This window comes from Protomyctophum parallelum, assembly GCF_964188405.1.
Source record: "Protomyctophum parallelum genome assembly, chromosome: 7".
Lineage (NCBI taxonomy): Eukaryota > Metazoa > Chordata > Actinopteri > Myctophiformes > Myctophidae > Protomyctophum > Protomyctophum parallelum.
The window spans coordinates 5,676,561-5,701,096 of record NC_139705.1 but is presented as its reverse complement, the minus strand read 5'-3'; the positions used below and the strand labels follow the sequence as shown (position 1 = coordinate 5,701,096).

The 24,536-nt window shown below is 44.8% G+C and overlaps 1 protein-coding gene across 1 annotated transcript in view; it reads left to right on the top strand.

The window, feature by feature from the left end:
* nckap5l (NCK-associated protein 5-like) overlaps positions 1 to 24,199 on the top strand; it is a 138,594-nt gene extending 114,395 nt beyond the window's left edge. The window contains exons 8-13 of the mRNA XM_083768869.1: positions 175 to 3,488; positions 7,673 to 7,802; positions 8,515 to 8,587; positions 9,579 to 9,860; positions 21,050 to 21,201; positions 22,736 to 24,199. Coding sequence (XP_083624995.1) covers positions 175 to 3,488; positions 7,673 to 7,802; positions 8,515 to 8,587; positions 9,579 to 9,860; positions 21,050 to 21,201; positions 22,736 to 22,999 — 4,215 coding nt within the window. The 3' untranslated portion in view covers positions 23,000 to 24,199. The remainder of the gene's footprint in view (positions 1 to 174; positions 3,489 to 7,672; positions 7,803 to 8,514; positions 8,588 to 9,578; positions 9,861 to 21,049; positions 21,202 to 22,735) is intronic.
* Positions 24,200 to 24,536: the final 337 nt, after the last annotated feature.

The window sequence follows — 24,536 nt, the reverse complement described above, 5'->3', positions numbered from 1 at the left end:
AATCGTGAAAATATTTATTTCGGAAAACTGGAGGATTTAGATTTTTAAATTTCGAGGTCAGGCCTAAATGGGTTACGCTTTTTTGATGAATTATTGTGTTGGGCTCCAGTTCGTTGAGCGGAGGGGGCGATGCTGACACAGATCTCTCTCTCTGTCCCCCCCCCCCAAAAAAAGGGAAACGGCTACCGCACACAACAGCACCACGCCTCCTCCCCCGGGGGGCCCCGGGGGGGGGCCCCCGCCTCCTCCATGGAGGCCCTGTCCCCCTTCTTCAAGAAGAAAGCACACATCCTGGAGGTCCTGCGCAAGATGGAGGAGACGGACCCGCTGAAGTTCCACCCGTCCACCACCAGCCTCTCCTTCTGCGACTACAGCCAGGTGCTCATGTCCACCGAGGCCGTCCTGGCCGCCACCGCCGCCGCCGACCCCCCCCCGCTGCCGTGCAAAGCCCACCACCACGTCGTCAAGCCCAGCTGCCACTGCTCCTGCTCCTCCCGCTCCGGAGCAGCGGACGCGCCGCACGTGAACGGCGACGACGCCGTGAAGCAGTGTGAAGCAGGGATGAACCCGTGTTGTTGTTTGCACTCCAAGAAGAGCCCCGACGGCGGCGGCGGCGGTACCGGTACCGGCACCGGCGGTACCAAGCCCTGCGGCCACGTCTGCGCTCCTCCTCCCCCGACGAGAGCCCAGAATCTCGCCGACGTGACACGCGAATGTCACACCAAGAGCACAACAACAACCGAGTCCTCCTCCTCCGTCCTCCTCCCGTCGAAACAGAGCGTCAAGAACGACAACAGACACCAGCAGACGACGGCGGGAGGAGGAGCCGCCCCGCTCGCGTCGGTCCCGGAGACCGCCGGTCGGAGCGTGGAGGCGGGGCGGGGGAAGGGCTGCGAGCGGGGCCTGGCGGAGGAGGAGGAGGCGGCGGGGGGAGGAGGCCCACAACAGGGGACCGCCTCGTCGTATGAGCTGACCGGTTTCTACCCCGCCGGCGGCTCCCACCCGCCCGCGAAAGAAAGCTCCCCGGACGTCCACCGCGAGGCGGGAGACGCCGTTCCCAACGGCGTGGGAGACCCCTCTGTCCCGGAGAGAGACGGGAGCGCCGAGCGGGAGGCTCCCTGTGCGAGGAACACGCCGAACGCCTCCTCTGTCAGCCCCAGCAGCGGCGCCTCCTCCTCCTCCTGCCTCGGCGGCGGCGACGTCGTCAAGACCGCGGCAACCGCGGTCAACTCGCCGTCCAAGTCGCTGCTCAAGTTCCTCAGGATCCCCGCCGTGGGGGGGGAGAAGACGCCGCACCAGACGACCACCTCCTCCTCCTCCTCCTCCACCAGCCCGGTCCGCCTGAGTCCCCAGCTCACCCAGCGCGGCTCCAGGATCCCCTGTCGCACCAACAACTACGAGGTGTACCACTCCCCCGTCCCCACGCGCCGGGCCACCACCACGGAGAGGTGCCGGGTGCCCCCGCCGCCGCCCTCCAGGTCCGAGTCCTATCCGGCCACGCACTCCGCCCCCACCTCCCCGCCCCAGCAGCCGGAGGACACCCGCTGCTCCCCCCCTCCTCCGGCTAAAGACGTCGTAAGCTACAGCAGCCTCTCGGTGCCGAAGGCCGGCGTCGGTGGCCCCAGGCAGCAGGGCTCGGCGTCTTCCCCCTCCTCGGCCACTGCCGCCGCCGCCTCCTCCTCGTCCTCTTCGCCTTCGAGGGCGGCTCAAAGGGTCCCTCACTATGAGAACGTCTCCGATGTAGCGACCGGCGCCTCCAGAGGGGAGGACTCGTCGACCCAGGGCCCGGAGAAAAGAACCACGCTCCCCTCTCACGCCAAGGCGGCTGGCGGCGGCGGCGAGCGGAAGCTGGTGAAGTCACTGCCGGAGAGCGTCCTCACCCCCCAGCCTCCGCAGCGCAAACGGTCCTCCTCCTCTGCCTCGGAATCTTCGTCGTCGTCGTCCTCGGAGGAGGAGGAGGAGGAGGACGAAGACTCGGAGAGCCCCGTCTGGGTGAATCATCACAGCCTGCCCGACTCGTCCGGCGCGGACAGCGCTCCGGGCAGAGCTCGTTGCGCACGCAGCAAACGGGAGACGGAAGCGAGGGGCGCCGGCACGCGGGCGTCCGACGTCGATGCGCCTCCTCCTCCTCCTCCTCCTCCCCCGCCCGCGGCCAGGAGGAACGACCCCTCGTCCATCCCCAAGCGGCCCGGGAGGTCCCCGGCCGACTCCAGCCACCATGCGTTCAAAGACAGGCTGGCCGCCCTGGGCAAGCTAAGGAGCTCCGAGGACCTGCAGGTCAATCTGAGACCGCTCGACGCCGCCAGCGCGCCGCCGCCGCCGCCGCCGTGCAACGAGAACCACGCGAGCCACGCCGACGACAGGCGCGTGGCGGCGGCGGACCGGCCCGCCGAGACGCACCACAAGGAGGAGCAGAGACACTCGAAATATTCAGAGTCTTCGGACGGTAAACCTAAAGGCGGCTCCGTCGGTCTGAAATACCACGGCTCGTCTCAAGTCCACGAGCCGGGAAGCAAAGCGCCGGCCCCCGCTCCGTCCGCGGTCAAGCCGGAGCTCTGCGTGACCAAGACGGAGAGCCCCGCCCCCAAGAGCAAGATCGGCCTCCCCTCCCCGAACACGGACGCGCCCCAGGTGCTGCGCAACAACATGAAGTGCCCCGGCTCCCTGAACCTGGCCTACACCGCTAAACATGGCCTCGGCCCTCACAGTGGCGGCAGCAGCAGCCCCAACAAAGTCCCGCCCAAGTCACCTTCCAAACCGTGCCAGGGTCCCTCGGTCCACAGGGGCGGAAAGCCCGCGGACGGCGGCGGCGGCCCGCGCTACTCCTCCAAATCGGAGGAGAGGTCCAAGATCGGCGGCAAGGGTAAGAAGAACCCGATGTTCGGAGACAGCCTCCCGCCTCCGCCCCCTCGGCCTCCGACGTCGTCGGACGCGCAGGACGCCAAGGCGCCGCCGCCGCCCCCCCACCCCCCGACGACCCCGCCGAGCCTGACGTCGGCCATCGAGCAGAAGGTGATGAAGGGCATCGAGGAGAACGTGCTGAAGCTCCAGGAGCAGGACCGAGCCGGCGCGCCGCCGGCGGCCGAGGTCAAGCAGAAGACGTCCAACGGCATCGCCAGCTGGTTCGGCCTCAAGAAGAGCAAGCTGCCGGCGCTCAGCCGCAACAAGGCGGACAGCAGCAGCGCCGGCGGCGGCGGCAAGGCGAAGGACGAGAAGCGCGAGTGGAAGATCAACATCCCGTCCGTGGGGAAGGACTCGGTCAAGGTGGCCTCGCGCTGCAAGGAGGGCGTGGAGGGCCTGAACATCTCCACGCTGATGGAGAAGGCGGAGGGCCTGCGGAGGGCCCTGGAGGAGGAGAGGGCCTACGTGGAGCGCTCGGGGCGGGGTCACTCCTGCGAGGTGGTGATGGACCAGGCCCAGGGACAGCTGGCCGTCATGTACCGGGGAGGAGGGCGCTCGGACAACTTCATGCAGCAGCTGCTCAACAGGTGAGGTGTTGAGGGGGGGGGGGGGGGGGGGGGGGCTCAGTGTAAAGGCACGTGGTGCAACGCAGTGTTGTTTTCGTCGACTGAAACTAAGACGAGAAATGTTCGTCGACTACCTATTTTCACTGACGAAAACGAATGGAAACTAAATGAAAACGAAGCTACGATGGCTAAGACTAAGACTAAATGTACTGACAATTTCGTCGACAAATAAAAGCTAGACTAAAATGTTAGGAAGGGACTAGTGGACGAGAGATCCAGTATAAGTCATTTTACACTTGGTTGCATGCTGAAAATAGCTGATCTACAAGCTCACAACGCGACGAGCTTGTAGATCGGCTATTTTCAGCAAGTGTAAAAACACTCATTACGACGGCATCAAGACCCGCCAAAATACATTTTAGTCGACTAAATCAACTGTAGCTTTAGTCGACTAAAATCCTAAGGCATTTAGTCGACTAAAACTAGACTAACACTAAGACATTCCAGGTGACTAAAATGTGACTAAAACTAAATGAAGTTTCAGTCCAAAGACTATGACTAAACTAAAATAGAAATTTGCTGCCAAAAACAACACTGGTGCAACGGACCATTCATACCATACTGGTGGTCTGGGTGTGTTTATAGCTTATTGCTTATAGCTTATAACTCATTTCAGTCAGACAACTCTTAGAATGAATTTAGAATATATATGTTCATTGAGCACAGTGAGCAGTGAAACATAGATTGGCGTCAGGGCTCTGTCCCTATTCACTCCCTGTAACATTAACCCATTCTGACCTGAGATCAGATTCATACGAGGTTTCCGCCGGACACACACTGGTCTGATGAACCCATTCTGACCTGAGAACAGATTCTAAAAAATGTCAGTCGCTCTTCGATTTTTCAAAAATAGCAGACCTACAAGCTCGTATCGCGCCACTCGGTGGCGCGATATGAGCTTGTAGATCTGCTATTTTTAAATAGCTAAAGCATAACATGATGCTGACACCAAAATGGGTGCCCGTTCAGAATGGCTCCCCACACACAGACCCCCTGGCTCCCCAAACACAGACCCCCCTGGCTCCCCAAACACAGACCCCCTGGCTCCCCAAACACAGACCCCCCTGGCTCCCCACACACAGAGCCCCTGGCTCCCCACACACAGAGCCCCTGGCTCCCCACACACAGAGCCCCTGGCTCCCCACACACAGAGCCCCTGGCTCCCCACACACAGAGCCCCTGGCTCCCCACACACAGACCCCCTGGCTCCCCACACACAGACCCCCCTGGCTCCCCACACACAGACCCCCCTGGCTCCCCACACACAGACCCCCCTGGCTCCCCACACACAGACCCCCCTGGCTCCCCACACACAGACCGCCCTGGCTCCCCACACACAGACCCCCTGGCTCCCCACACACAGACCCCCCTGGCTCCCCACATACAGAGCCCCTGGCTCCCCACACACAGACCGCCCTGGCTCCCCACACACAGACGGCCCTGGCTCCCCACATACAGACCCCCTGGCTCCCCACATACAGACCCCCTGGCTCCCCACACACAGACCCCCTGGCTCCCCACATACAGACCCCCTGGCTCCCCACACACAGACCCCCTGGCTCCCCACACACAGACCCCCCTGGCTCCCCACACACAGACCCCCTGGCTCCCCACACAGACCCCCCTGGCTCCCCACACACAGACCCCCTGGCTCCCCACACACAGACCCCCCTGGCTCCCCACACACAGACCCCCCTGGCTCCCCACACACTGGCTCCCCGTTCCAGCCAGGATCGACTACAAGGTCCTGCTAACGTTAGGTCCTGCTAATCGATGTCGATGGATGTCGATTCTCGATGGATGCCGGTCGAGGTTAGGGTTAGGGTTAGGTTTAGGGGTTTGGGTATATAGGTTGTCGGTCTAATGAGTATAATGACTGTCGGACCGTTGTTGTGTCGGAACTAAAGCCTGTAATATATATCTTTTTATTAATGTAACTGCATGGTTATTTTTTGGTTAAGCCATTTAGACCAGTTCGATTCTAAAAACACCTTCTGACCTAAGTTTTCTGAAAAACTATTCATTCAAAAACTAAAAACGTTTTACCTTTTTGTTACTATGTCAACTATTTAGCGTCAATATTATATACCTTTGTTATACTATAGGAAAATTCCATTTTATTGAGTAGGCTACTACAACTATCGCAAGGGAATTATTTGGGGTAGTTCTTATTCCGGGTTCTGGTTTCCTGCCTGATGACTACAAATCGGTGACTACAACATTTACCATCCGCTCCCGACCGGTTCACACAGCGATTTAGTAACACAGACCAGGCTTTTCCTCTGAGGTGGAGAGCCTGGTGGCGTGAGGTTACCCGGTGGGGGCTCCTCGCTGGCCGATGAGCCAGTAGAAAGAGGAATTCATTTGCATAACAATTACATTAGGGAGAAAAAGGGGCAAACATTGGCTACATTATTGGGGGAAAAAGGTATGGATAGAATATGTAAGGGATGGGGCACGGTGGCACAGTTGGTAGTGCTGTCGCCTCACAGCTAGAAGGTCCTGGGTTCGATTCCCTAGCTGTGGGTGCTGGCGGCGTGTTTCCTCCTCCGCGTCATCAGTGCCCATACCCGAAGGCGGGGTTGGCGAAAGGGCCTTTCTTTTTTTATTCTATATTTTTTGTCCCACGATTTTGTAACCCATTTTTCACCCCTGTGTCAATTATCTAATGTGATCCTGGGCTCTACACACCCTCCGCCAACCTAGGGAGAGCAACGGACTTAACTCATGCTTCCTTCATGCTTGAGTGTCCAAGTTGCTCCTTTACACCTGACAGGGGGGAGTTTCCCTGGTTGGACGTAGCGCATGGAAGGAACACGTTATTCCAACCAGTTCCTTTCCCCTCCATCAGGCGTCCCGGCTGGCCAGGGGGAGGCAGTTTAGAGACCAGGATTACTGCATGTTTTTGTGAGGGTACCTACCCTAGGGGACACGGGGAGAACATGCAAACTCCACACAGAAAGGCCCTTTCGCCAACCCCGCCTTCGGGTATGGGCACTGATGACGCGGAGGAGGAAACACGCCGCCAGCACCCACAGCGCCCCGAGCGGGAATCGAACCCAGGACCTTCTAGCTGTGAGGCGACAGCACTACCAACTGTGCCACCGTGCCCCTTGCGAAAGGGCCTTTCTGTGTGGAGTTTGCATGTTCTCCCCGTGTCCCCTAGGGTAGGTACCCTCACAAAAAACATGCAGTAATCCTGGCCACTAAACTGCCTCCCCCTGACCAGCCGGGGCGCCTGATGGAGGGGAAAGGAACTGGTTGGAATAACGTGTTCCTTCCACGCGCTACGTCCAACCAGGGAAACTCCCCCCTGTCAGGTGTAAAGGAGCAACTTGGACACTCAAGCATGAAGGAAGCATGAGTTAAGTCCGTTGCTCTCCCTAGGTTGGCAGAGGGTGTGTAGAGCCCAGGATCACATCACAGGATGATTGACACAGGGGTGAAAAATGGGTTACAAAATCGTGGGACAAAAAATATAAATTAAAAAAAAAAGAATATGTAAGGGATAATATATGGCTAGGTGGTCGCCTGCCTCAGTGGTTAAACTCCCTGAAGGTGAATTATTTCCCGACAATGACCACCTAGCCAGATATTATCCCGCTTATTGTGTCACTAGTGTGTGTGTGTGTGTGTGTGTGTTTACATGGCTGTCATGTTGGAAACGGCAGTAAATCAAGCGGGGCGCAGCCACGCAGCTGGTGCTCAGAGGGTTTGATTAGGCAGAGAGGTCTGTTATGCAGCGGAGCGGTCATTATCATCACATAACTCACCGCTGAATTCAGCGATTGACCAATCAGAATCAAGCATTCAACCAAGCCATGTAATAAAAATAAATAATGAATCTAGTCATGTATATGGTTGCAGCAGTGAATAGAAAATGACATGTATTGACATGGTGCTACAAGTGTAAGGTGGTGAGAATTAATGCGAGTGCGATCCCTACTTTTTGTTTATTTGTTTTTGAGGGGCGCTAGTCCCTCCTATGCCCGGCTTTGTGTGTTTGTGTGAATCATAGCCATGATTTGAATGATCTTGGCTAAATATATTTGTGCGTGTGTGTGTGTGTGTGTGTGTGTGTGTGTGTGTGTGTGTGTGTGTGTGTGTGTGTGTGTGTGTGTGTGTGTGTGTGTGTGTGTCTACAGAGTGGATGGAAAGGACGTGATAAGTGTTCCTCAGCGTCGACTGTCCTTTGACTGTAAGACGTCCAGACCAGTGTTCAGTCAACAGAGTGATGTCATCAGCCACACCACCAGCCGGGACAACATTGAAAAGGTACATATACTGTGGTTTGCGATTGAGCACCCTCTGTTGTTAGTAGGTGCTCAAATGACTCATTTAGAGTTTTGAAAAAAAAGTTTTCTGAAATACCTCATGTTTCTGTATCCGTGGTGCTCAATATTTCATGTCAAGGACCCCAGAAACTATATGTAATTGGCCGCCGACCCCCATCTGGAAATATGTTGTTCCAGGGACACCCTCAGAAGCAATGATTTGAGTTAAAAACGTTACGCTCTATATATATATATATTCAAAGATTTGTGCCACATTTTCACACATTTAAAAAAAATAGCAGACCCACAAGCTCGTAGCGCGACACTCGTGGCGCGCTATGAGCTTGTAGATCTGCTATTTTTCAATAGCTAAAGTATAACATAATGCTTAAAACACCAAATGGGATAACTCATCTACATTGTTAAACGAAGGATATGGAACACAGACACACTGCTGTATTATACTGTACTACTGTAGAGTGTAAGACAACCACTGAGAAAACACAAGATGATGATGCAGTTGATGACTCCCAAATAATGTTTTAAAGCAAATATCAAAATATTTCATCAGCGGAAGTATGTACTAGTCTGTAGGCTTTTTTCAAACAGTGTTAATGGACATCTGATTCATGTCATCAAACACATTTCAGCTGAGTTGCACTGCGTGGGTTCACTGTTTAAATCCAATCATTTCTTTTTTTCGTTTTACACAGGGATCAGATGGAATCACCAATGTAACATCTGATGAAAACCTTGCAGATCCAGTTCATCCACAGCACTTTGCAGGTAACAAGGATGCCTACTAGGAATGTATCTGTGCTGAGTAGGCATGTAACGATATACTCAACTCACGATACGATACGTATCACGATATGAGGTTCACGATACGATTTTTCACGATATTTTCAACACAATTATTTTCCAGACAAATGACCGAAAAATATATTTTTTTTAATAATTTATCTTCCCCCCAAGCTTTTTTCACAATTTCTATTTAACTACATTGCAAAAGTAGCATTACTTTTCATGTAAAATCACTTAATTTCTGTGCAACAACTGTAAACATGCTTTCATGTTTAAACCTAGCTCGAGTTAACATTTCTTCTTTTCTTTGATGGCATCTTAGGATAGATGTAGACCTATTTGACAGTGCAGAAACATCTTAGGATAGATGTAGACCGATTTGACAGTGCAGAAACATCTTAGGATAGATGTAGACCTATTTGACAGTGCAGAAACATCTTAGGATAGATGTAGACCGATTTGACAGTGCAGAAACATCTTAGGATAGATGTAGACCTATTTGACAGTGCAGAAACATCTTAGGATAGATGTAGACCTATTTGACAGTGCAGAAACATCTTAGGATAGATGTAGACCTATTTGACAGTGCAGAAACATCTTAGGATAGATGTAGACCTATTTGACAGTGCAGAAACATCTTAGGATAGATGTAGACCTATTTGACGGTGCAGAAACATAATTGCCTTCCTTGATGTATTAATGAGCATCACCTGTGTCACAGACACATACAGCTCCCTTCTGCAGGCCTCTACTACTGAAAGTGACTGCATGGAGTCTGTCTCATTTTTTGTTTGTTTTGAAAATCGATATACATTTTTAATAAATCGATACATATCGTCAGGATATAACCCATATATCGATATACGATATATCGTTACATGCCTAGTGCTGAGGAAACAAAAACAAAAAAATATATTATTGAATTGTTCTCGTCTCGTCTCATGCCCTCCCCTCCTCCCTCTCCTGGTACCAGGTTCTGGTGCGTCCACATACACTCTGGACAGCGGCATCGGCACCTTCCCCCTGCCTGACTGCAGCAGCGGGGCGGCGGGGAGAAGCCTGTCTAAGGCGCGGGCGGCCGGGGCCGAGCACCACACCTCTGGCTCCCCGGGGAAGGTGGCGCGCCGGGCCCGCACCCTGGACAGGGAGATGAGCTCCCAGGAGGAGTGCTATGCCCCACACCGACAGCTGATCCCCACCATTCAGTACAGCTCCATGCTGGAGGGGCGGGGCACCGGAAACGTCATCCGTGAAGGTATTGCACTGAGAATATTGTGCATTAGCCCGTTTAGACCTGAGGACGATTCTACAAATTTCTGAAAAACCCCATGTTTCTATGTCAGTAGTTCTCAAACATTTTCTTGTGAAGGACCCCCAAAAATATATGTAATTGGCCTCCGACCCCCATCTGAACATATGTTGTTCCAGGGACCCTCCCAGAAGCAAAGATTTGAGTTAAAAAACGTTTGCTCTGAAAAAAAATATATATTCCAAATTTGCGCCACATTTTCACGATTATTATTTTTTTGTTATTTTTCAATAACTAAAGTATAACGTAATGTTTAAAACACCAAAAGGGGTTCCCGCCCAAAATGGTTTAAAGTAGAAATGCAATATTTCTCTATTTCTTTTGTTTTCTGGCTTGTCATTTCGCTTGTTATTTCTTTATGAATTGTGTTACGCTAGAAACCCACTGCACAAAATACCAGGGTTCAACCAAAGCCACATAGGATAATCTGGATGCCTATTGATATCCTAATTTGCTGTAATGCCATGAATATAGCGCTTAATCTATTTTTTTCCTTCAGCTCTAATTAGTATGTGCATGGCATTGACCTTGGAATACATTAAGTTGTTTTTTATTTCCTTTGAATCTGCTCAAGGGGGATTTTGGAAGAAAGTAATCCATTTAACTGTTAAATGATCATTGTCACCTTGTTCTTCATGGATTATTCTTTTTTTGGAGATGCACTTTATGTTTTATGCACATTAGAGAGAGAGAGAGAGAGAGAGAGAGAGAGAGAGAGAGAGTGATAAGTATACTACTATGTACTAACTGAACTGTAGAAGTCAGTAGTATGTATATTAGTCAAGTTAACTTAGTCAATGTCAATGATGTGACACTCATTTGTTTGTGTCCATATGTGTTTAAAGAGACCAAACGTAAAGTCTGCACACTGGGTAATGAAAGCTTAAAAAATATAGTGGACATGACATTTCGAGCCTCACTGCTCGGAAGGACGACATTTTAAAGAGAGACAAAAGTTTTAATATTCAAGTGTACAATTATCTTCATTTCAGATTCCTAGAGTTGTTGCCTGGTTTCTGAATTGTGTGTTTACTGGGATAATGATGGAAGATTGTCTAGATTTGTAAGTGTTGAATGGGTGGAAGCATGTCTTGTACAACGGTGTTGCTTGCTGAAACATCTACAAGCCAATAACCTTTAGATGCGTCAGTGGTCAGTATCATGGTTCAGTATCATGTCAGTATCATGTCAGTATCATGTCAGTATCATGTCAGTATCATGTCAGTATCATGGTTCAGTATCATGGTTCAGTATCATGTCAGTATCATGTCAGTATCATGGTTCAGTATCATGGTTCAGTATCATGGTTCAGTGTCATGTCAGTATAATGGTTCAGTATCATGTCAGTATCATGGTTCAGTATCATGGTTCAGTATCATGTCAGTATCATGGTTCAGTATCATGGTTCAGTATCATGTCAGTATCATGGTTCAGTATCATGTCAGTATCATGGTTCAGTATCATGTCAGTATCATGTCAGTATCATGGTTCAGTATCATGTCAGTATCATGGTTCAGTATCATGTTAGTATCATGGTTCAGTATCATGTCAGTATCATGTTAGTATCATGGTTCAGTATCATGGTTCAGTATCATGTCAGTATCATGGTTCAGTATCATGTCAGTATCATGGTTCAGTATCATGTCAGTATCATGGTTCAGTATCATGGTTCAGTATCATGTCAGTATCATGGTTCAGTATCATGGTTCAGTATCATGGTTCAGTATCATGGTTCAGTATCATGTCAGTATCATGGTTCAGTATCATGTCAGTATCATGGTTCAGTATCATGTTAGTATCATGGTTCAGTATCATGTCAGTATCATGTTAGTATCATGGTTCAGTATCATGTCAGTATCATGGTTCAGTATCATGTCAGTATCATGGTTCAGTATCATGGTTCAGTATCATGTCAGTATCATGGTTCAGTATCATGTCAGTATCATGGTTCAGTATCATGGTTCAGTATCATGTCAGTATCATGTCAGTATCATGTCAGTATCATGGTTCAGTATCATGGTTCAGTATCATGGTTCAGTATCATGGTTCAGTATCATGGTTCAGTATCATGTCAGTATCATGGTTCAGTATCATGTCAGTATCATGGTTCAGTATCATGGTTCAGTATCATGGTTCAGTATCATGTCAGTATCATGTCAGTATCATGGTTCAGTATCATGGTTCAGTATCATGGTTCAGTATCATGGTTCAGTATCATGTCAGTATCATGTCAGTATCATGGTTCAGTATCATGGTTCAGTATCATGTCAGTATCATGGTTCAGTATCATGGTTCAGTATCATGTCAGTATCATGTCAGTATCATGTCAGTATCATGGTTCAGTATCATGGTTCAGTATCATGGTTCAGTATCATGTCAGTATCATGTCAGTATCATGGTTCAGTATCATGGTTCAGTATCATGGTTCAGTATCATGTCAGTATCATGTCAGTATCATGGTTCAGTATCATGGTTCAGTATCATGTCAGTATCATGTCAGTATCATGGTTCAGTATCATGGTTCAGTATCATGTCAGTATCATGGTTCAGTATCATGGTTCAGTATCATGTCAGTATCATGGTTCAGTATCATGTCAGTATCATGGTTCAGTATCATGGTTCAGTATCATGTCAGTATCATGGTTCAGTATCATGGTTCAGTATCATGTCAGTATCATGTCAGTATCATGGTTCAGTATCATGGTTCAGTATCATGTCAGTATCATGTCAGTATCATGTCAGTATCATGGTTCAGTATCATGGTTCAGTATCATGGTTCAGTATCATGTCAGTATCATGTCAGTATCATGGTTCAGTATCATGTCAGTATCATGGTTCAGTATCATGGTTCAGTATCATGTCAGTATCATGTCAGTATCATGGTTCAGTATCATGGTTCAGTATCATGGTTCAGTATCATGTCAGTATCATGTCAGTATCATGTCAGTATCATGGTTCAGTATCATGGTTCAGTATCATGGTTCAGTATCATGTCAGTATCATGTCAGTATCATGGTTCAGTATCATGTCAGTATCATGTCAGTATCATGGTTCAGTATCATGTCAGTATCATGGTTCAGTATCATGGTTCAGTATATTGTCAGTATCATGTTAGTATTATGGTTCAGTATCATGTCAGTATCATGGTTCAGTATCATGGTTCAGTATCATGTTAGTATCATGTCAGTGTCATGGTTCAGTATCATGGTTCAGTATCATGTCAGTATCATGTCAGTGTCATGGTTCAGTATCATGGTTCAGTATCATGTTAGTATCATGTCAGTGTCATGGTTCAGTATCATGTCAGTATCATGGTTCAGTATCATGGTTCAGTATCATGTTAGTATCATGTCAGTGTCATGGTTCAGTATCATGGTTCAGTATCATGTCAGTATCATGTCAGTGTCATGGTTCAGTATCATGTTAGTATCATGTCAGTGTCATGGTTCAGTATCATGGTTCAGTATCATGTCAGTATCATGTCAGTATCATGTCAGTATCATGGTTCAGTATCATGTCAGTATCATGGTTCAGTATCATGTCAGTATCATGGTTCAGTATCATGTCAGTATCATGTCAGTATCATGGTTCAGTATCATGTCAGTATCATGGTTCAGTATCATGTCAGTATCATGTCAGTATCATGGTTCAGTATCATGGTTCAGTATCATGGTTCAGTATCATGGTTCAGTATCATGTCAGTATCATGGTTCAGTATCATGTCAGTATCATGGTTCAGTATCATGTCAGTATCATGGTTCAGTATCATGGTTCAGTATCATGTCAGTATCATGGTTCAGTATCATGGTTCAGTATCATGTCAGTATCATGGTTCAGTATCATGGTTCAGTATCATGTCAGTATCATGGTTCAGTATCATGGTTCAGTATCATGTCAGTATCATGGTTCAGTATCATGGTTCAGTATCATGTCAGTATCATGGTTCAGTATCATGTCAGTATCATGGTTCAGTATCATGTCAGTATCATGTCAGTATCATGGTTCAGTATCATGGTTCAGTATCATGGTTCAGTATCATGGTTCAGTATCATGTCAGTATCATGTCAGTATCATGGTTCAGTATCATGGTTCAGTATCATGGTTCAGTATCATGTCAGTATCATGTCAGTATCATGGTTCAGTATCATGGTTCAGTATCATGTCAGTATCATGTCAGTATCATGGTTCAGTATCATGTCAGTATCATGTCAGTATCATGGTTCAGTATCATGTCAGTATCATGTCAGTATCATGTCAGTATCATGGTTCAGTATCATGTCAGTATCATGTCAGTATCATGTCAGTATCATGTTAGTATCATGGTTCAGTATCATGTCAGTATCATGGTTCAGTATCATGTCAGTATCATGGTTCAGTATCATGTCAGTATCATGGTTCAGTATCATGTCAGTATCATGTCAGTATCATGTCAGTATCATGTCAGTATCATGTCAGTATCATGTCAGTATCATGGTTCAGTATCATGTCAGTATCATGGTTCAGTATCATGTCAGTATCATGGTTCAGTATCATGTCAGTATCATGGTTCAGTATCATGTCAGTATCATGTCAGTATCATGGTTCAGTATCATGGTTCAGTATCATGTCAGTATCATGTCAGTATCATGGTTCAGTATCATGGTTCAGTATCATGTCAGTATCATGTCAGTATCATGGCAGTATCATGGTTCAGTATCATGGTTCAGTATCATGGTTCAGTATCATGTCAGTATCATGTCAGTATCATGTCAGTATCATGGTTCAGTATCATGTCAGTATCATGGTTCAGTATCATGGTTCAGTATCATGGTTCAGTATCATGGTTCAGTATCATGTCAGTATCATGTCAGTATCATGTCAGTATCATGTCAGTATCATGGTTCAGTATCATGGTTCAGTATCATGGTTCAGTATCATGTCAGTATCATGGTTCAGTATCATGGTTCAGTATCATGGTTCAGTATCATGTCAGTATCATGGTTCAGTATCATGTCAGTATCATGTTAGTATTATGGTTCAGTATCATGTCAGTATCATGGTTCAGTATCATGGTTCAGTATCATGTTAGTATCATGTCAGTGTCATGGTTCAGTATCATGGTTCAGTATCATGTCAGTATCATGTCAGTGTCATGGTTCAGTATCATGGTTCAGTATCATGTTAGTATCATGTCAGTGTCATGGTTCAGTATCATGTTAGTATCATGTCAGTATCATGGTTCAGTATCATGGTTCAGTATCATGTTAGTATCATGTCAGTGTCATGGTTCAGTATCATGGTTCAGTATCATGTCAGTATCATGTCAGTGTCATGGTTCAGTATCATGTTAGTATCATGTCAGTGTCATGGTTCAGTATCATGGTTCAGTATCATGTCAGTATCATGTCAGTATCATGTCAGTATCATGTCAGTATCATGGTTCAGTATCATGTCAGTATCATGGTTCAGTATCATGTCAGTATCATGGTTCAGTATCATGTCAGTATCATGTCAGTATCATGGTTCAGTATCATGTCAGTATCATGGTTCAGTATCATGTCAGTATCATGTCAGTATCATGGTTCAGTATCATGGTTCAGTATCATGGTTCAGTATCATGGTTCAGTATCATGTCAGTATCATGGTTCAGTATCATGTCAGTATCATGGTTCAGTATCATGTCAGTATCATGGTTCAGTATCATGGTTCAGTATCATGTCAGTATCATGGTTCAGTATCATGGTTCAGTATCATGTCAGTATCATGGTTCAGTATCATGGTTCAGTATCATGTCAGTATCATGGTTCAGTATCATGGTTCAGTATCATGTCAGTATCATGGTTCAGTATCATGGTTCAGTATCATGTCAGTATCATGGTTCAGTATCATGTCAGTATCATGGTTCAGTATCATGTCAGTATCATGTCAGTATCATGGTTCAGTATCATGGTTCAGTATCATGGTTCAGTATCATGTCAGTATCATGTCAGTATCATGGTTCAGTATCATGGTTCAGTATCATGGTTCAGTATCATGTCAGTATCATGTCAGTATCATGGTTCAGTATCATGGTTCAGTATCATGTCAGTATCATGTCAGTATCATGGTTCAGTATCATGTCAGTATCATGTCAGTATCATGGTTCAGTATCATGTCAGTATCATGTCAGTATCATGTCAGTATCATGGTTCAGTATCATGTCAGTATCATGTCAGTATCATGTCAGTATCATGTTAGTATCATGGTTCAGTATCATGTCAGTATCATGGTTCAGTATCATGTCAGTATCATGGTTCAGTATCATGGTTCAGTATCATGGTTCAGTATCATGTCAGTATCATGTCAGTATCATGTCAGTATCATGTCAGTATCATGTCAGTATCATGTCAGTATCATGTCAGTATCATGGTTCAGTATCATGTCAGTATCATGGTTCAGTATCATGTCAGTATCATGTCAGTATCATGTCAGTATCATGGTTCAGTATCATGTCAGTATCATGGTTCAGTATCATGTCAGTATCATGTCAGTATCATGGTTCAGTATCATGGTTCAGTATCATGGTTCAGTATCATGTCAGTATCATGGTTCAGTATCATGTCAGTATCATGTCAGTATCATGGTTCAGTATCATGGTTCAGTATCATGTCAGTATCATGTCAGTATCATGTCAGTATCATGGTTCAGTATCATGGTTCAGTATCATGGTTCAGTATCATGTCAGTATCATGTCAGTATCATGTCAGTATCATGGTTCAGTATCATGTCAGTATCATGGTTCAGTATCATGGTTCAGTATCATGGTTCAGTATCATGTCAGTATCATGTCAGTATCATGTCAGTATCATGTCAGTATCATGGTTCAGTATCATGGTTCAGTATCATGTCAGTATCATGGTTCAGTATCATGGTTCAGTATCATGGTTCAGTATCATGTCAGTATCATGGTTCAGTATCATGTCAGTATCATGGTTCAGTATCATGTCAGTATCATGTCAGTATCATGGTTCAGTATCATGTCAGTATCATGTCAGTATCATGTCAGTATCATGTCAGTATCATGGTTCAGTATCATGTCAGTATCATGGTTCAGTATCATGTCAGTATCATGGTTCAGTATCATGTCAGTATCATGGTTCAGTATCATGTCAGTATCATGTCAGTATCATGTCAGTATCATGGTTCAGTATCATGTCAGTATCATGTCAGTATCATGTCAGTATCATGTCAGTATCATGGTTCAGTATTATGTCAGTATCATGGTTCAGTATCATGGTTCAGTATCATGTCAGTATCATGGTTCAGTATCATGGTTCAGTATCATGTCAGTATCATGTCAGTATCATGTCAGTATCATGTCAGTATCATGTCAGTATCATGGTTCAGTATCATGGTTCAGTATCATGGTTCAGTATCATGTCAGTATCATGGTTCAGTATTATGTCAGTATCATGGTTCAGTATCATGTCAGTATCATGGTTCAGTATCATGTCAGTATCATGTCAGTATCATGTCAGTATCATGGTTCAGTATCATGGTTCAGTATCATGTCAGTATCATGGTTCAGTATCATGGTTCAGTATCATGTCAGTATCATGTCAGTATCATGGTTCAGTATCATGTCAGTATCATGTCAGCATCATGTCAGCATCATGGTTCAGTATCATGTCAGTATCATGGTTCAGTATCATGGTTCAGTATCATGGTTCAGTATCATGTCAGCATCATGGTTCAGTATCATGGTTCAGTATCATGTCAGTATCATGTCAGTATCATGGTTCAGTATCATGGTTCAGTATCATGTCAGCATCATGGTTCAGTATCATGTCAGTATCATGGTTCAGTATCATGTCAGTATCATGGTTCAGTATCATGTCAGTATCATGTCAGTATCATGGTTCAGTATCATGTCAGTATCATGGTTCAGTATCATGTCAGTATCATGGTTCAGTATCATGTCAGTATCATGGTTCAGTATCATGTCAGTATCATGGTTCAGTATCATGGTTCAGTATCATGTCAGTATCATGTCAGTATCATGGTTCAGTATCATGTCAGTATCATGTCAGTATCATGGTTCAGTATCATGTCAGTATCATGTCAGTATCATGTCAGTATCATGGTTCAGTATCATGTCAGTATCATGTCAGTATCATGTCAGTATCATGTTAGTATCATGGTTCAGTATCATGTCAGTATCATGGTTCAGTATCATGTCAGTATCATGGTTCAGTATCATGGTTCAGTATCATGGTTCAGTATCATGTCAGTATCATGTCAGTATCATGTCAGTATCATGTCAGTATCATGTCAGTATCATGTCAGTATCATGTCAGTATCATGGTTCAGTATCATGTCAGTATCATGGTTCAGTATCATGTCAGTATCATGTCAGTATCATGTCAGTATCATGGTTCAGTATCATGTCAGTATCATGGTTCAGTATCATGTCAGTATCATGTCAGTATCATGGTTCAGTATCATGGTTCAGTATCATGGTTCAGTATCATGTCAGTATCATGGTTCAGTATCATGTCAGTATCATGTCAGTATCATGGTTCAGTATCATGGTTCAGTATCATGTCAGTATCATGTCAGTATCATGTCAGTATCATGGTTCAGTATCATGGTTCAGTATCATGGTTCAGTATCATGTCAGTATCATGTCAGTATCATGTCAGTATCATGGTTCAGTATCATGTCAGTATCATGGTTCAGTATCATGGTTCAGTATCATGGTTCAGTATCATGTCAGTATCATGTCAGTATCATGTCAGTATCATGTCAGTATCATGGTTCAGTATCATGGTTCAGTATCATGTCAGTATCATGGTTCAGTATCATGGTTCAGTATCATGGTTCAGTATCATGTCAGTATCATGGTTCAGTATCATGTCAGTATCATGGTTCAGTATCATGTCAGTATCATGTCAGTATCATGGTTCAGTATCATGTCAGTATCATGTCAGTATCATGTCAGTATCATGTCAGTATCATGGTTCAGTATCATGTCAGTATCATGGTTCAGTATCATGTCAGTATCATGGTTCAGTATCATGTCAGTATCATGGTTCAGTATCATGTCAGTATCATGTCAGTATCATGTCAGTATCATGGTTCAGTATCATGTCAGTATCATGTCAGTATCATGTCAGTATCATGTCAGTATCATGGTTCAGTATTATGTCAGTATCATGGTTCAGTATCATGGTTCAGTATCATGTCAGTATCATGGTTCAGTATCATGTCAGTATCATGTCAGTATCATGTCAGTATCATGTCAGTATCATGTCAGTATCATGGTTCAGTATCATGGTTCAGTATCATGGTTCAGTATCATGTCAGTATCATGGTTCAGTATTATGTCAGTATCATGGTTCAGTATCATGTCAGTATCATGGTTCAGTATCATGTCAGTATCATGTCAGTATCATGTCAGTATCATGGTTCAGTATCATGGTTCAGTATCATGTCAGTATCATGGTTCAGTATCATGGTTCAGTATCATGTCAGTATCATGTCAGTATCATGGTTCAGTATCATGTCAGTATCATGTCAGCATCATGTCAGCATCATGGTTCAGTATCATGTCAGTATCATGGTTCAGTATCATGGTTCAGTATCATGGTTCAGTATCATGTCAGCATCATGGTTCAGTATCATGGTTCAGTATCATGTCAGTATCATGTCAGTATCATGGTTCAGTATCATGGTTCAGTATCATGTCAGCATCATGGTTCAGTATCATGTCAGTATCATGGTTCAGTATCATGTCAGTATCATGGTTCAGTATCATGTCAGTATCATGTCAGTATCATGGTTCAGTATCATGTCAGTATCATGGTTCAGTATCATGTCAGTATCATGGTTCAGTATCATGTCAGTATCATGGTTCAGTATCATGTCAGTATCATGGTTCAGTATCATGTCAGTATCATGGTTCAGTATCATGTCAGTATCATGGTTCAGTATCATGTCAGTATCATGGTTCAGTATCATGTCAGTATCATGGTTCAGTATCATGTCAGTATCATGGTTCAGTATCATGTCAGTATCATGTCAGTATCATGTCAGTATCATGGTTCAGTATCATGGTTCAGTATCATGTCAGTATCATGGTTCAGTATCATGTCAGTATCATGTCAGTATCATGGTTCAGTATCATGGTTCAGTATCATGTCAGTATCATGTCAGTATCATGGTTCAGTATCATGTCAGTATCATGGTTCAGTATCATGTCAGTATCATGGTTCAGTATCATGTCAGTATCATGGTTCAGTATCATGTCAGTATCATGGTTCAGTATCATGTCAGTATCATGGTTCAGTGTCATGTCAGTATCATGTCAGTATCATGTCAGTATCATGGTTCAGTATCATGTCAGTATCATGTTAGTATCATGGTTCAGTATCATGTCAGTATCATGGTTCAGTGTCATGTCAGTATCATGTCAGTATCATGTCAGTATCATGGTTCAGTATCATGTCAGTATCATGGTTCAGTGTCATGTCAGTATCATGTCAGTATCATGTCAGTATCATGGTTCAGTATCATGTCAGTATCATGGTTCAGTGTCATGTCAGTATCATGTCAGTATCATGTCAGTATCATGGTTCAGTATCATGTCAGTATCATGGTTCAGTGTCATGTCAGTATCATGTCAGTATCATGTCACAGGGCTGTGTCAGGGCCTGACATCCGTGTGACTGGGCCTGTCACTGCGATGTCAGGCCCGTTTTCACTTGATATTTTAAATAAAGTGAAAGAAAAACGCCACTTTCATTCACTTCAAGTGGATAAAATATTCTTTGTATATTATGATGCATTGCCATGCTTTTTTTTGTTTGTAAGTCACTCTGCATCTGTAAATTGTATTCAATATTTCCAAATGTCTTTTCAAATGGCACGAAACCAACATGACTACAAAATGTATGCTTTTTAACAAACCCGATACATGCCTTTTAAGGATTTTAAAATGTGTTATCTTGCCAACCCCATTCTGTCACTGACCCACTGCCAAAAAAAAAAGAGGAAAAAATCATCCTAGGCTGTGTGAGGGATGTTGAGTAGTACAGAACGAGAACGGCTTGACACGTCAATGAACTCTTTTTGTTTCTTCTTTTTTTTTGAATGGAAGCTATCTATTTTGTCTACAGACAAGGAGGCCCATGGAGCAAACATGTTCTCCCCCCGCTCCAAGACGTGGACCTTCCCCAACTTGAAGGCCCCTGCGGGGCCCGCTGAGGTGTACCTCGCCGTGGAAGAGGAGGAGGAAGAGACTGTGTCCTACGGATCTCCATTTAGAGGGGTGAGTTTGACATGATGGATCATTATTTTCAGTAACATCTCGATTTGTTTCAAACCAAGCTGAATTGAGCTTTGAGGGTTTTTTTTGGGACACTAACGTGTGTCACATTTGTCATTGACAATGAAAGGAGAATTCACGTCATATGTCTGAACTCTGAACAAATCGACTTTTTGTGGCAACACAAACATTGAATGCCATTGACAATAAAAAGATCATTTACGTCATATGTGGACGAGCAAATCGTCTCTTTTGTCGTAACACAAACATTAAATCAAATGCCATTGACAATGAATGGAGAATTTACGTGTCTATCGCCTTTCCAAACACAGTGCAACTGTTTTAATTCAGCTCTGGGCATATATATATATATATATATATATATATATATATATATATATATATATATATATATATATATATATATATATATATATATATATATATGCTGTATATATATATATACTGTATATAGACAAAGAGGGTACTCCTGCACATCCAAAAAGACCCGTGGGAGGTGCAAGTCTAGTTAGCAGGCATAGACATCAAAAAGGGAAAACACCTTCTGCACTTCTGGACTGCACACTCCAGGGAACAGAGACGGACAACTTACTGCATCAACTTATTTATTAGCACGACGCGTTTTGCCGTGAGCTTCGTCAGGTGCTATATACACACACACACACACACACACACACACACACACACACACACACACACACACACACACACACACACACACATATATATCACATAACTTCAGTTGTCATCTTACAGATCATGGTGAAAAGATGAGTTTCATTTTTTAAACATTGTATCATGGTCAAAAGATAATAATATAAGTTGACAGATTTATTCATTCAATCATTTTAATTGGATGATGTACGACGACAAGAGCGCCCCTCACTTCACATGGGTGTGATTTTGAGTGGTGCAACCACTCCTACAACCAGCAATGTCCGTGTACAGTGTACACCTATGTGTGGTTTACCTATGTGACGTTAATGAGCCAGTATAATGAGTACCAGTAGGGGCGCTGTTGCCAGAAACAGAGAGAGAGATAGTATTAGTGCTGCACGCACTGTTGTCTGCTAATGAGAGAGAGAGAGAGAGAGAGAGAGAGAGAGAGATGAGAGGAGGGGGGGGAGAGGGGAATTGCACCACTCAGTTCACACGGGTGTGATTTTTTTTTAGTACACAGTACAGCCACACAGTGACAATGGCGTTTAGGACTATGTTTGCAGCATGTTATAGGGAATTCTCCAGGCCAGCAACACCACACTGGAAATACTTTAGCAGTCAGAGGAGAAGCAGTTAAGTAAGGTCTATCTATGGTTTTTAACCCTGCACTCACAGCTTGCATAAATGTAGAAACACAGCAGTGCATTCTCCCCTTGGAAATGAATTATTAATGCCGTGAATAATATTAAGGATTCGCAATTGGATGATTCCCGTAAGCATTTTGTTCTCACCTAAACTTGTTACGTAACTGTGATGTGTGACTGAAAATGTGCTATGCCTCTCTGCATCTGCACAGAGTGTGAAGCCCGGAGGTCCCTCTTCCGGGCATGTGGTTGACCCAGGCAGCCTGCCCGTCCCTGCACAATCGGGGCTGAGCCGCAGAGGAAAGACTCGTACTCCCAGTGTCCCTGAGATGAGCAGCAGGGAGGCAGGGCTGGAGCTCCTGAGGGAACGACCCGAGGAGGCCCTCTCCCCCAGTCGTCCTCAGGTCCTAGAGACCCCCGAGTCGCTCAGCGATTCTCTGTACGACAGCCTGTCGTCCTGCGGCAGCCAGGGATAACAGAACTGGAGGGGGGTTGGCTTAAGGACAGGCAAATGTTGATCTGAAGCCTAATTTATACTTTGTTGCACTTCCGTGACACTCACTATTCTTTTGTGGTTTGTGGCGCAATCTTACAACAGAGTATAGATTAGTCATAATTCCCAAAACTTGATGACACAAGATAGCCGAGCAAACCCTTTTTAACATTGCCCTTGATTGCTAGCTGTACTGTGATGCTGCTGAAATCGTCATCTTTGGGGCAACATGGAAAATAATTGTGCTCTGCAGAAGTCCCCAAGTACATTCTCATGATGATGCCAACTCGTCATCATCAGCTCTTCAACTCTGTCGCTACTGGAAGGATTGATTGATGGATTCTCGCCTCAGGATTTCTAATAAACACAAAACCAAAAGCCACCCAAATGATAAAAGGTTGTTCACCTTCACTTTTTTCATAGAATTAAATTGACTGTGGACACTTAACGGTAATCGAAAATGTATGCTTACCCAACTCCAAAAGGTGTGGGCAAAAGATTATCATACGCAAAACTGTCACGCCAGATTGAAAGAAATAAACCTATTCTTTAGCTGAATTTTGCCCTCATTCGTTTTTCTTTTCTTTTCTGAGCCTTTTATCAGGATTTGTATTAGGTATTTCTTGGCAGCAATAACTCGCTGGCCATTTCAATAACTGACATAACTGTACCAATGATTCCGTTTTGTTTTCAACATCAGTTCACTACATAATGTACTTGAGAAATAGTATTTCCTTATTGTGCTCCTAGAAGGGGAAAAAAGAATGTTCATGTCTGTGACTCTTAATTGCTAAACTCATGCATCACAATTTTAATGTATAAACAACTTATTGATCATGTTGAGATTATTTCTTCTTCTGCGTCTGATAAGGTCGCCAGAATATGTCTGTTTAAATCATAATACGTTCAAAGGTAATATATACCAGCAATAATATCATAGAAAAAAGAGAAATGGCTACACTATTCAATGAATATGTATTTCTATTATTTATTTAAGTGAAATGTACATCATTTGCAATTGTCATCTTTTTTTGTAATCTTGAAATTTGTGTCTCATTGCTTAGTAGATTATGTTCATATTTTATGTCAAAACATCTCTGTTGCTGTCTGTTCCCTAGCTAATAGAGGTTGTATGTACCAACTGCCGGTTTTTCAACTTTCTAATTAAACAGTTTTGATTTAGTTCTTGTGTTGGCAGTCATTGGCAGACAGACATTGGCAGTTTTTACATTGCACTTTTATTTCCAGTGTTGGAAGGAGTACTAATAAGGAAAACTGGAAAAACAAGGAAAACTGCACCAAAACAAGGATGGTGGCTCACTGTGTCAACACTCTAGACTAGGCATGTTCCCAATTAAGCTCCTAGATTCAAATCCCACAAAGGGAGGCCTGCCTTACTCTTTCCTGCAAAGCATTTTGAAGAGCAACATCCATAACAACACTTAAGGCACAAGGGGAAAAAAAGGATAAATACCAAAACGTAGAAATACTCTTTACAAGTTTTAGCATCAAAATATACG